This window comes from Hippoglossus hippoglossus, chromosome 14 (assembly GCF_009819705.1).
Source record: "Hippoglossus hippoglossus isolate fHipHip1 chromosome 14, fHipHip1.pri, whole genome shotgun sequence".
In the NCBI taxonomy this organism is placed as follows: domain Eukaryota; kingdom Metazoa; phylum Chordata; class Actinopteri; order Pleuronectiformes; family Pleuronectidae; genus Hippoglossus; species Hippoglossus hippoglossus.
The window spans coordinates 15,599,925-15,616,133 of record NC_047164.1 but is presented as its reverse complement, the minus strand read 5'-3'; the positions used below and the strand labels follow the sequence as shown (position 1 = coordinate 15,616,133).

At 39.8% G+C, this 16,209-nt stretch overlaps 2 protein-coding genes across 5 annotated transcripts; both read right to left on the bottom strand.

Annotated features, from left to right (window-relative positions):
• Positions 1-802: 802 nt before the first annotated feature.
• Positions 803-3,886, bottom strand: LOC117773998 (dnaJ homolog subfamily B member 13-like). Of its 2 annotated transcripts, XM_034605979.1 has the most exons (8): positions 3,737-3,886; positions 3,523-3,626; positions 2,910-3,071; positions 2,659-2,807; positions 2,368-2,481; positions 1,427-1,540; positions 1,257-1,333; positions 803-971 (listed from the first exon to the last, which is right to left on the bottom strand). In XM_034605979.1, exons 1-8 carry the CDS (start codon positions 3,802-3,804, stop codon positions 821-823), a joined length of 939 nt encoding a protein of 312 aa, XP_034461870.1. In that variant the 5' UTR covers positions 3,805-3,886; the 3' UTR covers positions 803-820. The 2 variants fall into 2 exon arrangements, with proteins under 2 accessions (XP_034461870.1, XP_034461869.1); XM_034605978.1 differs by having other exon boundaries at positions 1,257-1,540.
• Positions 3,887-5,020: 1,134 nt separating this feature from the next.
• On the bottom strand, positions 5,021-15,205 carry LOC117774001 (ras-related protein Rab-6A). 3 transcript variants are annotated; one of them, XR_004616006.1, is made up of 9 exons: positions 14,776-15,205; positions 12,107-12,165; positions 11,929-11,982; positions 11,212-11,317; positions 10,270-10,381; positions 9,585-9,678; positions 8,780-8,873; positions 7,484-7,550; positions 5,021-6,516 (listed from the first exon to the last, which is right to left on the bottom strand). XR_004616006.1 is itself a non-coding variant. In XM_034605983.1 (8 exons), exons 1-8 carry the CDS (start codon positions 14,843-14,845, stop codon positions 6,452-6,454), a joined length of 627 nt encoding a protein of 208 aa, XP_034461874.1. In that variant the 5' UTR covers positions 14,846-15,201; the 3' UTR covers positions 5,021-6,451. The 3 variants fall into 3 exon arrangements, 2 of the variants coding, with proteins under 2 accessions (XP_034461874.1, XP_034461873.1); XM_034605983.1 differs by lacking the exon at positions 8,780-8,873 and having other exon boundaries at positions 14,776-15,201; XM_034605982.1 differs by lacking the exon at positions 9,585-9,678 and having other exon boundaries at positions 14,776-15,201.
• Between the last annotated feature and the right edge of the window lie 1,004 nt (positions 15,206-16,209).

Sequence of the window (16,209 nt, the reverse complement as noted above, 5' to 3'; positions counted from 1 at the left end):
ATGTCCTCCCCTTGTGGTGAGTAACAAATGTCATTTTTTATTTACACAAAGAATCTCTCCCTCACACCAAATCAGACACCAAAATAGAAAGTATTGCGTCAGTGCCTTGGATTGATAGCCAAACTGGAGCTGACCTTTGAATCATCTGTCTTTGTCCCGAGAATCCTACTGTCTTCACAATTTGATCAGACAAGTCAAGGTGTGTGGTATATTTTGGACTTACACACGTTTACGTATCTCCAGTATCAGCCATCATCGATGTTGGTTTATTTTCTACCAGAACCTCAATCATAGGTTCTTTATTAGCTCCAACAGTTATTAAAGGAAGCTGACCCTCCCTTTAGGATACTCTGGCAGCCCTAGTATCCATGGTTAGGGCCCACCCACGAATTGACTGGGCCTGATTGTGCACGTTGAGCAGGCTGACCCCAACACCCCTGCTCTCCCCAATTAGGGGCAGGCCATGGCTGTGATGGATAGGTTGGCTTGGTGTATGTGTCCAGGGTTGCCTCATCGCCAACAGACCCCCTGAGGACCGCACCCCATAGGTCGTCTTCCTTGGCCTCTTCTGTGTGATATTGAAGGTGGCCTCCTCGTTGTTGGAGCCTGCTGTGTTTTGGGCTGTTGGTTATAGACATTAACAATGGGTGGATTATGTTTACAGATTACTTTACCTTTTGTTTCCTCCTTTGTGTTTATTTACTCAAAGTATCAATGTTATGTTATACAAATTGTGCTTTGGTGGATAAGGGAAATAAAAGCGATTACAATAATCATAGGTCACAGGATAGAAACAAGTGTATTAAAATGTGATCGATATTTATTTCAAAGCTTTTTTGATCAGATGCTTTCTGTCAGGGGAGAGCTTCTCGGGGAACTGGATGTCGAAATGAATAATGAGGTCTCCTCTCTGTGAAGGATCCTGGAACAGCGGCATTCCCTCTCCAGGCACCACTTTTCTGTATTTAGGGCTGAAACAACAAATCAGAGACAGGAAAATGATTATTGATGGAGATGAGACACAAAGCCTAAACAAATCCTTGTAGTAATGTTCCTGTTTAACTGTATGGGTGATGTGAACTAATTGAATTGATCTCTCTCATTTCTCATCTCTCCCTGTTCTGATCTTAACATTTAAATGATTCATCCAGCTTTTATAATATCTGAGATCAATGTAAAATTAATAGTACAAAAAAAATACAGCATTACAAGTATTACAGATTTCCACATTGGCTCCAGTATAGAAAAGCACTTACTGCACAATGTCGTTGATGGGAATATTGAGTAGCCTTCCATCTATTGTCTGCACATTCACAGAGAAGCCAGTCAAGGCCTGTGGAAGATGTTTTTTGGTTTGTTTTAGTGTTTCTTTTTTATACCAAATCTTTAGGTTTAACTGATAAAAAACACATGTTATATGACTCACCATCTCCAGAGAGATTTGGGTCTTGTAGATCAGATCATCATCTTGTCTTTCAAACAGAGGATGACTCTTCTGCCGCACTATGAACACAATATCTGCAGGGATGCTGTTGGGTCCCTTTGGGTAAAACAAGGTGATTACAATTTAGTCCGATTAAAAAGCATGTAAAAAGTGTTTGATGACAATCATTTCAGTGTGCCTGAGTTTACATACAGTCTACATGCCGAGCGACTAGATGTTACAGAGGGATCTTCTGAGGACACCTAGTGGTGATCCTTTGGAAATTCCACCATGCCACAACTGAATGATTAAATACATTTTCTTACTTGCTCATATTAAACTCTTATTTTTCTACTGTCTTGACCTCGTTCTGACATTATTCACAATTTCAAAATAGTTTTTGAAAGTTGGAACAAGTTTCCAGACACCACTGTTAGCCTGGTACAATTACAACATGACAAGAGAAAACATTTTAAATTGTGGAATTTAAAAATCTTGTATAAAATGAAACAGACTTCATAAAAATCATTTCAGTACTAAGAAAATGAATAATTCCTTATAATTCTCATATGATTCATTTAATAAGCAATAACCATTCTTCGACAAAGATTCCAATACGTGTAATAATGGTTACTATCATGTAATGATAAACCAGAGACGGCATCAGAAACTTAAACTCAGGTCTTAAAATACATTATTATGAGAAACTGCAAGTAAGTAAAAGTGAATATAAGTTATTTGTGTAATGTCTTTCACAAAAGCATTATACAACATACAAGAACTACAGAAGATATAGACTATCTCTAAAGTCTGACCATTATAATACTAACTGATGAGTTCACTCTCTTATCACATTGCTAGAGACAACTGATCGGTTGAGTTGTTGGTGACAATTTTTAGAGCGTTTTTAAATATCAACAGAAAATAATGTTTAGTTATTTTACCTGATCTCCCTCTTTGGAGAAAACAATTCTTGTGCCTTCTTTCCATCCAGGATTTACATCTATAGAGAGGATCTTGTCTTTGATACTGGATGTGTATCCACCCTCATTCATAACCTGTTCAAGAAATAAGGCAAAACATAAATGAATACATTTATGTGAGTAGTTAGATGTAACAAGTCATTTGATTTGTGCCCGTGAGTTGCTTTCAGCATAACTTATGAATGTGTGAATGATTCGACCTCTGAAAGACTGTGTAATCTGAAAGGATATCTCACACACAGATGTTCTTACCCTGCGAGATATCTTAATCTTTTTTGTGCACCCATGGAACAGATCATCCAGGGACAAATGAAGGTCTCTCTCTATTGGGGGGTCTTGTGTCTTCACCACCACTGGTTGCAGGCCACCAAAGCTAAGTGGTACATCATTTGTATAGAAGTCTATTGATAAATAATTGAATAAATTAAGCAAAAATAAAATACTGCTGGTATTAAGTTTGACAAAACATATTACTGTTTGGCATTCGTTTCAATTTTTTTCACCTGCAAATGGGTTGTCACCTCCAAAGAACTGTTTAAATGTTTTTTCTGGATTCCCGTGGTAGGCATATTTAGAGGACCAGGCGCCACCTCTGCCAAACTCAGGTGGAATCCCACCCTTTAGTCCCTCCTCACCAAACTTGTCATAGGTTGCCTTTTTCCGAGCTGTAACAAAGAAAACACATATTGACACGGTCTGGATCAGGTGAGTCCTGAACCATCCCTTATGCTGCTATAGGTCTAGACTGCTGGGGGAATTCCCATCATGCACTGAGCACTTCTCCCCTTCTTTCTATCTCTCTGCCCCCACATTCATTTATTTATTTTACTACATGTCACTAACTTTGTGTTTTCTCTCTCTCTCTCTCTCTCTCTCTCTCTCTCTCTCTCTCTCTCTCTCTCTCCGTCTGCAGGTATCTCTGACTCCAGTGCTGCAGGATTCAGACAACAATAACTGTTATTATTATAATAATAATAATAATAATAATAATAATAATAATCATAATCATAATCACAATCATAATAATAATCATAATAATAATTATTATTATGATTATTATTACTAAGCTAACATCCGATGTAAACCAACCTCAGCTTCACTCCCCTGGTTACTTACGGTCGCTGAGAACTTCGTAGGCTTCACCCAGCTGACTGAACCTGTCTGTGCTTCCTGCTTCTTTGCTGCTCTTTGGGTGAAACTTCAACGCGAGACGTCGATATCTGGCAAAATAAAAGAGGTTAGAAATCGACAACAAAACAAAGAACAGCTGATATCAAACATGTGTGAATGGCTTTAAGTTTTCAGGATTGTAATTTAACGAGAGACCTACGCCTTTTTGATATCCGCGTCTGTCGCATTTCTGTTTATCTCCAGTGTTTTGTAGTAGTCGTCAGCCATGGTGGAAGTAAATGTTAAAAAACTAACTGCAGGACTCAAAGCGACTTTAACTCATGGAGCAGCGGTTGTTGATGTTGGTTTCCAGGGCAACAGCTGCTCGAGAAGTCTCGCGATACTTCGAGGCGAAAGACGAAACAAAATATTAAAATCGTGTTCGAGAATAGTAGAATAAAATAATAATAGTGTGTCTTATGGTCACAGTGGGAGATCAATGTTATTATTTAGTTGTATGTATTTATCAGCTTGTGAGTCATCTGTACAGAACTATTTGTGGATTCCTGTGAACAATAATATAATTTACCGTGTGTGTTTATGTCTCTGCGCATAGTTTATAACAACATTTTATTGTCACCGTTTCACCCTCCACAGAAGTCAGGGCCACAAGATTATGTAATGATGCAGGACATTACCTGGGGGATATTTTACCTTAGGGTCACTAGTTCCTATTAAAATGAGCAATTATTAAAATGACACACAAATCAACATGCAGTGAACATGTGGTTTTGGAAGCCTCAGTCTCTGGGGGTGTCTTGCAACACAGCCCTGCATCAGGTTCATATATGTGACTATGATTGTCCCAACATTTCTCTTCCTATGAATACTAATGCCACACCAGACTCTGGTAGATACTTGCACATGAATAATGGCTGAATCCCATTTAGGTGTGCTGAGGCATGGCACAATTTAGCGCCATCTTTACTGCCATTAGTTTCACCCGAGCTTTACCTGCAGGGACAAGTTGAAATGTCTGCAGTCCAATTAGCCTGTTAATCAAGCACCAGCAAATACAGAAGTACCTGCAGCACAGTGAACTACAGTTATAAAATCATTCTGCTGCATGACCATAGCCACACGTTTCAAGCCTTGCTCTGATTGTATGTGGTTCACACTTGGTTGCTTTGCCACTGAAGCCAAGGCTGAAGACAGACCAACAGCAAATTACACACACTCAAAAACCAGTCCCCTAAACATGCCTGATTATTTTTTCATCAAGATCAATGAATTGAATGAAAAATAAAGGAAAATGTTGGAGAATGCTTTATATCACAATGTTAAAGAAAGTTACAAAAGAATCACTGGCTCCGCCCAAAAATGTATTGGCTTCTTTTTCAGACCCATACGGGATTCTGAGACCAAATTGTAATCATTCTTACAAACAAACAGAAAGGGGTGAAAACACGACCTTCTTGGTGGAGGTAATGAGAAATGCATTTCAGCAGCTGTGACAAGTGTTTTTATTCTTTCATTTAAAACCATACCAGACAGCAACATTAAAGACTACTTTACAAATCAGACTCTCTTCCATGTGTTTACACAAAAATTGCACAGTATTATCAGGATGATCAAATTGCCATCTAAAAGTGGTGGAAGGAACAGCAGGCGCTCTCTACTGATTCTGTTAATGGTGGTCCAGATGGATGCACATTTTATTAGTGAATCAGGGCTCGTAGCAAAAGTGAAGATATTAACAGCCATAAAAAAGAAACATGAATCCAACAGAAATAAATATTACAAGTCATTGTGGATTAAATACACATGTAGAATAATCACTAACAAAAAAAGATCAATGACAAAAGAACTTAAATTAAAACAAGCAAAAGAAATCAAAATCTTTTATTTGTTCGTAAAATGTCATACCAAACTATATAAACCAAAAGCCGGGGGAAACCTCTACAATTAAATTCCAAAAAGGCAAATATCTCCACATCTAATGCTTATGGTGGGTTTTATGATTATAATTCTTAATATATAAGAAAATCCTCCTCAAACACTATCATCAAAGAAATAGTTATAATCTATGCTCGCTGCAGTCCTCAAAAAATAATAATCTCGATCTGAATAAAAAGGTAAATGAAAATGGAAGCCAGTCAAATAACTCAAGGGACAAGTGTGAGGAGAGAGGAAGGACGGTAATGTGGATGGTGTTGTGTTAGTGTAGCTCTTGTAGAAGGTGCTGTGTGTTTGTGCTTGTGTTTGTTACCATGCAGTGGCGTGTGCTCGTGTGGTTTCAGTGTCAAATCGCGCTGGTGCATGTTAGGAGATAAGTGAATCTGCTAGTAAAAGCACCTCAAAGCAAAAACTCACTTTACAATAAGCTCATGGCTGCCTTGTGTGTGTTTGTAAACTGCAAACCTGTCAACACTTTGATTTTCCAAATATGTTGATTCACTTTGCCATATATTATTCCAGTCAGTTAAATAAACAATTTGTTGAACACAATTCATAAATGCATCTTTTCCAATCAATTGCAACGGCACAAATAATGTGAACAAATGGACACAACAGCCACATTATGCTTATTAAGCTTAAAGCAATATTGAACTTTATAAAGAATATTCTCACTCTCAAACACATACATTCTTTCAGTTTGGTTCAAAAGGTCATTTAATCTGAAATGACAGCGAGCAGGAGCTCAGTAAACGGTCTGTCTCAATGTATGCGTCTCAGTGCAAATATTCAATTTAACCGATTTATGACTTTTAGAGCATCCAGATGAGTTTTCCAGGATGGGCGAGGATAATGGATGTAGTGTTATCTTTCTGGGGCACAGAGGCGGGTGTAGTGAAGAGCGTAGATGCAGAAGAACTGACTCAGTGTGAGGAAAAAGCCAGTAAATAGAATTATTTAGTTGCGACACTGGCCGACATTAGCAGGAACAGCCTCCTTCACTGACGGGTTGTTCTGGCGGCTTCTCCAGCTTAATGTCAATCACTGAAGAGTTTAGGAGTTAAAGAACATGACAGCACAAGAAAAATATGACTGAAAAATATACATTATTGTTATAAACAAGCAAAACTAACAAAAACTAAACAGATTTCCAGACCAAAGTTAATGTATAAACGGTCAAGTTCCTAGTATAAAAGATAAATGAGGAGGTTATTTGCAGAACATTAAACCATCCCTTACACTAATTATATTATAAAAAGACAAATAACAGGGTTTCTTGATGAGCACTAAAAGGCTATATGAGCAGTGTAGCTACCTATTGTAGATTGTATTTTGACTGTCTTATACTTCCAGGTGCCTTGGAAGCTTTAAACATGACCTGACTTGATTTTCCCTTCGAGTTTTGAGGAAGACACACTAGTGCACACCTCACCATTTTGAGCATGTTGGTTATACAATAAATTAAGTGTTATTTGAGGGATAGGTTGCCAATTTGTGGACACTAACAGTAGGGCTGGAAGTTAGGATTGAAACGTATTGTTGTTTTAAAGAAATATTGGACAATGTTGACTTTAGTCAGAAACCATCAGATTAAAGAATAAGCTAACAAGAAAATATTCAACTCGATAAAATTTTCTGCGCTACAGATACATTCTGGGGGGGTTGAAATACCCACTCCTACATGTCATCTATTTCAGTGTGAACAGTGTATTTACAGAGTAACACAACTTACTGCTGTGAATCCATAGGAGCATCCTAAACAACCCTTTTAGTTAGCATCTATTTTATATTTTTTGGTGCACTATGCCTTTACGATGATGTTTAGTAAATCAGTAAGGGAATTTGAAAGCAATATGTGTCCTCATAGATTAAATAAATCTGAAAATACACATGGGTTAAACAACAATATAGAGTTTCATCCTGGTATGGACCATCCACATGACATGAGAGAGAAAGGAGACCTCCGACTCTCTTCTGGTTTGACAGACACCGACACCAACATAAAGGATACTGTCCTCTCTACTCTTGTCCTGCGTGTTATCCATTCCAGGGAGGGCTGCTGCCACACGACGGAAAAGCTGGAGGGAAAGACAACCAGATGTTTTCAGTCAGACCAGGAAATGTAGTCACAGCTGCTAGATACTGTGCTGTGTATGTTCCCGACACATGATTTAGCACAAGGACGACTTAAAGCTCACACAGAGGAAGAAGCCCAACAGAGCTTTGCAAAATCTGATTTGAATTCAGCAGCAACTGTGAGGCCATAAGTGGCTTGAAAAGAGGATGTAACTGAGCATTACTGAGACCTTCCAGTGATAAGAGCTGAATTTGTAAGTGATTGACGGATTCACATGAACACAGAAAAGTGCGCTGAATGCATGATGATGCTCAACATGCTTGCTCCATTGCTGAAGCCTAGTTCACACTGCACAAATGCCAGCTTCCTGATTCCTGTAATCAGGGGAAATCAAGCAATAACCATGTGTGTGGAAAGGTGACACAAACTCAGTGGAGCTTGTATTGTCTGCATCGGCTCAGTTCGGGTTCAGACAGAAAAAACTGAATGTCTGTAGGGTTCAGGTTCTCTTGGGCTTAAATGGGTTTGGACAGAAAGATGCATCCTGAGCTACTCTCTATTCTTTACAACTGTTATGACCACTGAAGCGTTTCACCTCTCCTCCAGCTAAATGTGTCATTCTGTAGCAGGATGACATAGAACAGCAGGAGGATGTGTCAGACTTACTTTGACTCTTCTCACATGTATTTTTGTGATAGAACGTAGTTTGGAGACCAGAAATACTGGCTGGGGGTTTCTCCTGGTGAACGATTGTGTAGTGTGTGTGATCCCCTCCCGTCGCCAGTCACTTGTGTGGTGTGAACTCACAAAGACTGCAAGACTCTTGATCACAAGACACCAAGTCGCGTAGTGTGAACTGCACAGTGATCAGACAACTTTGAAAGCCGTGTTGTGTGAACTCAGCTTAAGCAGCATCACGTAGAGCCAGACTTAATCACATGCAGTTTTCACAGCAACATAAACACTGTTACTGTGGTCATCAGTGGAGTGAGGATTATTGGTTTGCAAACCCTGACCCACCTCTAGGATTGTTTGATCTGTACGATCTCAGTTTGGCCAATAAAATGAATTACTTGAACCCAGTGGGAGAGAGCTTGAAAAACAAATCCAGACATGATTGGACGGAGCTGAGGCTTAAAGCACACCTTCACGCACGCATGCGTGTGAAACAGAAGCCGATCTGAGCATGAGCACTACGAACACACACACAAAAAGGCGCACTCTCTCTACCTGTTTGACATTGTAGCCTGTCTTTGCACTTGTTTCAATAAACAGAACATTCATCTCTTTCGCTCTCTGTTCTCCCTCCTCTGTGGTTATCTGTCTGTAATGGCCCACGAGTCACGTCACCACACACACACACACACACACACACACACACACACACACACACACACACACACACACACACACACACACACACACACACACACACACACACACACACACACACACACACACACACACACACACACACACAGAGATTACATTGAAGTAGGTTAACAAGTCGTGCCCCTTCCTGCTGTTACTGTCACCTTTGCTCAAGACCAAAAGTTTCCAGATAGACATTGCGGCTGGTAATTGTGTCAGCTGAGCTACAAAACAGGAAGAGAAGCAGAGTAGTAACTACTACCACTCCCTTGTTTGTATGATAAATCAGTAGCTGTAACTGTCAGCCTAATTAGCTTTGCTTAGATAAAAACTGGAAACGAGAGAAATTGCAGCATGGCTCTGTACAACAGGGACCAAATCTGCTACCAGCATCTCCAAAAGTTAAAGTTAGCTATAGTGCTGGTAAGGTTATTTTTCTTTGGACAGAAGATGTTCGTACTAAATGTTTCACCGAAGCAGCTGCTGGTTCTAGCTCCTTATTTGCTGTACAAATAAATAAGAAATAAAAACAAAATTGACAAAAATGACTTTAAGATCCTGGAACATCGAGTCAATTTTATTTGGACAGATGACCTTTGGAGGTGGAGCTAAGATGGCAGCATCTGCAGCAGGACTACAGAGCACGACTCACACACAATCTTACCTGCTTTACGTTGTAGCCTGCTTTCGCACTAGTCTCAATAAACATTACATTTAGTTCTTTGGCTTTCCGCTCACCCTCTTCAATAGATACTTGCCTGTGGTAGATAAGGGGGTTAAAAGATGCACAGCAAAATACAAATGCAAATTCATTAAACAGGTGGATTAATAGGATCAGACAGAAGACACTTTCATACTGAAAGTAATTACACATCACTACTGACAACTATCAGTGAACGTATGAACTTGCTTGGTTAAATATCAAACCAGTATCTTTAAACAAAAAGAGATGAGTTTGACAAAAGTAGATATTTAAAGTCAGGAAAAGATGTAGAAGATCAATGCAACAAAATAAAAACGTGACATGTCATACCAAACTCTACCAGATATAATTAAAAGAAAACCTTTACAATTTAACTGCAAAGGGCAGATAACTTCACATCTAATGTTTGTAGTGGGTTCGACGATTCATTCCATGGGATGAAACAAACAAAAGAAGGCATCTAGCGGTCAAAAAACAGTCAGTGACAGCTTTGACAACCACAAAGGGCAGAGATAATTTCCTCTGATTGAATGCTGTCTCAGGAGGGGCCGCAGAACACAGTATTGACTGGCCAGCAGTTACAATCGATGGCTTCATTAGTATGCTCTTAATGGAGAGAGCCCTTTAGCACTGGGGGGGGGCTTACCTTTTGTCTGCAAGGTCTGTCTTGTTTCCCACCAACATGATGATGACATCACTTCCTCTCTCTGTTCTCACATCATCAATCCATTTTGTTGTTTGCTGGAAGGAATTGACATCTAAGAAAAAGATGGATGAGGACGAAACAGTAAGCAGATCATCAATATCCAGCAGATTTCAGACATGCAGTGAATTCCAGATAATCTCCTGAAATTAGAGAGGCTTTATGTAAGAATGCAAAGGTCTGAGTCAGGTGCTGTCGACATTCTCCGGAGTTTCTCCTGCAAGCCCTCTAGTAGAAATTCTGGATAATGTCCAAATCAGCCCAGGTGAGAAAACAGCAGTACTTTATCTGGATTCAGTGTGAGCGGGTGGGCGCGTTGATGACAAGCAAAAAGAATACAAATATCTCGGGATAAAAAAGATGTGTCACACACAAAGCAGATGCAAAAGAAGATGTAAACACGGGATGTTAAGGAGATTCGAGAGCTTTTAGTTATAAGGGCCCACGCTAGTGTCAATGTGTTGTCAAGAAAAACATGTGATCACCACAAAAGCACAGAAAGCTGAAAAAAAAAAAACGTGTTGTTGTGAACGAGTCTGACCGGACTGCTGGGTTCTTTATATTTAAAAAGGCAAAGTTGGAACAAAGTCTGGACCCAATTTTAAGGACTTTTCAGTTCATGTCTGAAAACAGCTTAACAGTGTTCCTGCAATAAAGTGCAACTATGAATTGTATAAATCTTGCCCAAGTCTGATGTATAAATATGGAATTACAACAATTTTATTAATAAATGTTTGGTTACATCGCATTATAAAACAAAACTTTGCTTGTTATAGTTAGAATTTAAGTGGATTTGACACCAATTTTGTTTCTGAATATTAAAAAAAAAAATCATAATATTGACATATAACAGAGGACAGGGGGATGCACAGGAAGTCCACCTACTTGTGATGTCGTACACTACGACAGCAGCAGCTGAGTCTCTGATGTAACTCGGGATGAGGCTACGAAACCGCTCTTGACCTGCCGTGTCCCACAACTGCAACCTGATCTGTGGGAGAGGAGGGGTAAAAGGAATGGTAGGAGAAATAAAAGAAGAGAAACATAAAAGAACAGAAGGGATGAAAACAAAACAACAAAAACCGAGGTCAGAAATGAGGTAAGTTATGGTGACATAAAAGCAAATTGAAAGAAAACTAAATGAAGTCAGACGCATGGGAGAAGACAGAGAAAGCGTAGTGCATGCAGGTAGTGAATGACCACCAGAAAGAGCGAGCTGTCTGGGCACGTGGGGGAGAAATAAATAATCACCCTTCAACTTGTCATCAAACCTCCTCTCCTGATCAAGTAAGGGGTTTAATTTCAAAACAGGAATGGAGAGAGTAGATGGAGGGGTAGGAAGGAGAGGAGGAAAACTTGAGTTGAGGGAGGAAACAAACAGAGAAACAGACGACGGTCCAGGTAGAACGCCATCCAGCTCACACTAGGAGGGAAGTGTGTTTTTTCTAAAAAGAATGGAACTAAACTGTTACCAAATACAAACAAAAAATCTTGTTAGAAGTCAGTATGTAAGTGCCCCTTCACATTCCTAACACCTCACAGACAGTTTCCCCATTCTTCATCCATTGATTTAAGACTATTAGTGATGAGAATTAAACTTACTGTTCTGTCTTCAAGGTACATCGTTTTTGACAGGAAATCTATTCCTATTGTGGCCTGAAAAATGGGTAAGAAAAAGTTCAATATTCACAGACATGATTGAATTAACATAACTGGTAATATTAAGATAATGTGGACTTTTTAAATTGGTAATTAAATCCAGTGGAGGTGTTCGTCTCACTTGGTAAGTGTTGTCGAAGCTGTCATACATGAACCTGGTGATCAGCGAAGTCTTTCCCACTGAAAAATACAAAACAAAAAACAGAATTAATAGTGTAATGGTGCAATGTGTTCTGATCAGTTGCTATGTGCTATTGTGTGTTGTTATCACAAAAAAGACAGAGACTAATGATTATATTTTATAGGCGATTGATGCATTGATTCCATTCTCCATAGGTTATTCTTTTAAGGGAGTGACTTGACTGATTAGTTGTTTAGCCAATAAAATATAGGAAAACAGTGAAAAGGACTCTTTGTAATGTCTATGAGCCAGAGTTTCAATATTCACATTGCTTGTTTATCTGGTCAACAATCCAAAACCCATAAGAAATTCAATTTATAATCAAATAAAACACAGAAAAGCAACACTCTAACATTTGAAAGACTGGAACCAGCGGTTATATGGCATTTTTTTGTTTGATAAACTATTAAACCAACTATCAAAATAATTATTTTCTATTGACTGACAAACTGAAGATCAAATTTTGGCGCAAATCTGATCAGGGGGCGGATCCAGGAATTTTTTTCTCCACTTTCATTAACATTGTGAAACATTTTTGCCTTTTTCCTCAGTTTTTAATTTGTGGATCTTGATTTAAAAAAATCTGCCATATTTAGCAAACTAATATCTTTCTACCATTCTAGTTGGTAGAAAGAACAAACGGAAGCTAATTAAAATCCAAGACATTAACAAAATAATTGTGAAGGGTACAAAATGCTATATTGTTTTTAATAGCCAAGACATATTTTTGTGAAGTTGTTTGATTAGATGTGTGAACATTTTCTCAAATCTAAAGTATGAATTATAGCCACTGGGGTCTGAATTTGCTTATGTTCTGCATGACTTGTTAGCAAATAGCATCTAAGAATTGATACCATCTATCTACTAAATACACAAAGCTGTTAAATTAACAAGTAGCAACATTAAGTGCAACATTAAAATTGTATACAGTGAGCCACAGATTAAGAAGACTGTGGCTGAGAGCAGCGTGTTACACAAGCCCTGCTGCTCCCCTCTGAAAGCTCTTTTCCATGAAGGGGTGTGGTACATGATCAATTCAAGTGTAAAAGGAGAAGTCAAAGGGTTGAGGAATGTAGAGAGATGGGAAGGGTTGAAAACAAGGCGCCTCAGTCTCCTCCCTTCTAAAAGTGTTTTGTCTTGCTGTGTCCAACCCCAACTTTGAGGATTTTTGGTGCTCCATATCTATGATATGAACCTATAATGTCCTACACCGCATTCTCTAAACATGGCAGCGTTCATACATTTACTTTCAACCTTGGTGATATATAGAAGTAGACTCACTACAGAGACACATACCTATTGTATCGAGTACCTGGACTGAGCTTCCCAGCATCAGGCTGTTTGGCTCAGCTCGGGTTACATGATCAGTTACAGTGTGCAGCAAGCGGTGATGACATGGCCACAGCCAACACTGCTGTTTACAAGGCTAAATGGAAACACAGCTGTGTAGTCAAAAGCCAACACAATACCTGTAGACATTTACTGTCAAAGGTAACTGTCACTTTTTCTACACTACCTCATTCTGTTTCTATACTAGGGATGCACCGATCAGATCAGCTGGATCAGCATAGATGCTGGTACTACATACATAATTGATATTGTCCAAACCAAAAGGTCCTCATCACTATGAGCGCCATCATTTGTGTCACGGCTTGTCACAAACTATTTTAAAACCAAAGCACAGCCTGGCCTCACGTCACCAGACACCAAAACAATCCCAAAAGGTTATGTACATTGAGAAAATTTAGGATAAACAATATAAGCTTTCACAGTTGGGATAAAGGATCATACAAAATGAGTGCTTGTTGCTGGGTCATCCAAAAGGCCCAAATTTAGTTTAGCTGCTCTGATTTGTTCTGACATGCCCCACACACCCAGACAACAATGGAGTCTGTGGGGGAAAAAACCATAGACGCACTGTTTGGAACTATTTATATAAACTGGTGCAGACATTTGCATTTTTAAATAACAACTTGACGATTTCACTGCCCCTCTCTTCTTCCTTCATTCAACACAAGTACAGCCTGTGTTCGGTTTGGGACAGGGCCTGTAGTTAGGGATAGTACAGGAATGTCACCAGGCAGGTTTGGTAATTGGGATGCATCCCTCAGGGTAGACAAAGTGATCTGTGTCATCACTGTAATATCACTGTGGACCTTAACCGAGATTGAGTGTGTGTAGCATTCTTCTACACACACAGCAGCAAATACCGTAACCTGGCCTGTAACTGCAGTATCTACTTAGTAAATACATCTAATGCAATTACATGGAAAGTACTTTAGCTACGAGTATTAAGTATAAGCAGCTTCTCCACTTAATTGACACTTGTAACTTTCTACTAGCTGCTAATGTTATGTTAGCGAGCTAGCTGACAGACATGTATTATCTGACAGTAAGTGAGATGCCTCCCTCTGAACCCAGTGTGGACACGCAGCAGGCAACAAGTCACAGTGTCGCAACGCTTTCCCTGTGCCAAGTTTAACCTTACCCTGCTAACGTTAGCTGGCTAACTGGTTATCATCCCGAGCAAGCTATCAAACTCTGGTGCTAGCCACGTCTTCCCCCCATTCACATTCGACATCCCACAAACTGTTCAACGTCAGACTCACCGCTCTGTTCTCCAAGAAAGACCAACTTGAATTTCCTCAGAGGGTTTCCGAAGTCCCCGGCCGAAGACATGACTGTAGGAAACGAGCCCTGGCGTTACTTTTTTTTTTTTATCGAGAGCTCCCCGGCTAGCCTGTCAGCTAACGCTAGTTGACTCGTAGTTAGTTATCACAGGTCCGTGGGGGTTTGCCGACCCTCTCCTCAGGCCGGCTGGCGAGGATCCGTGCGCTAAAACCTCTCCTTTAAGCTTCAGGACACTTTTGGACAACTCCCTCACTTCTACGGCGTTAGCATTACTGAGCGTTCCCTGACATGTCTCCACCACTGGCAGCTACCTCCTCCGGGTCTCTTCTTCCTCCCTAACCGGGTTGGCATCTTCTTATGCTGCCCTCTACCGTTGGAGGAGAAAAGTACACTGGGCCACAAACAGCAGTAGTGCTGTGGCGGAGCAGATTTAACACGGAACGACACGGCTCGAATGATACGGCAACTCGACGTGATTTCTCTGCACATTCGGGGTTAAATAGTGCGAACAAACAAACCACAACAACCGGTCTGTGTGAGAAGGATGTTGTATCTTCATAAATCCACCAGGGGGCGCACTCATCCCACAGCCTCATTTTACCTACGAAGCATTTGTATGATAATCTCAGTCATGATTTGTCTGGAGGAACCTGGAAATGGCCTGTACTGCTGAGATTATTATTTTACTGTGATTAATCAACATTTAAAAAACAAAATTCCAAGCCACAAATATATGTTATTATATAATTTATACTGTAAAAATATCTATTTATCAATGCACATTGAAGGGCAGTACATTCTTATTTATATTATAATATTTATATAAGTCTATCAATCAATCAATCAATCAATCAATCAATCAATCAATCAATCTACCTACCTACCAACCTACCTAACACACACATGCATCCTTGACTAGTTCACCGTAACACTATAGTGTCATTGTAATCAGTGTCCATATCGGTGTGAGTGTGAATGGTCTCTGTATGTTGGCCCTGTGACTGTGGCTGGCGACCTGGTCAGGGTCTACCCCGCCTCTCGCACAGTGTCAGCTGGGATTGGCTTCAGCACCCCCACCCACCCGCAACCCTCAAAAAGGATAAGCGGTGGATGGATATAGCTAACACTTAGACAGGAATACTTAAGCTTTGCCACCCCCTCCCTTGACAGTATTAGGCCACTTTGTTGATGTTGAAAGAAAGGCAGCTTTCTTTTTTTTTAAGGCTCCTGTATTTAAAGACATCCCTGCAAACAATATGCACATTCTCACGTTTGTTATATTAATGCCGGGTATTTGCAGGCAACCTTTCAACATCTAGTCGTCTGGCACTAATTATCTTTGTGAACAAAAATGAAATCACAGTTATGGGTAGCAGTATGTATGTGTGAAAGTGGTGTGCAATGTCAGACAC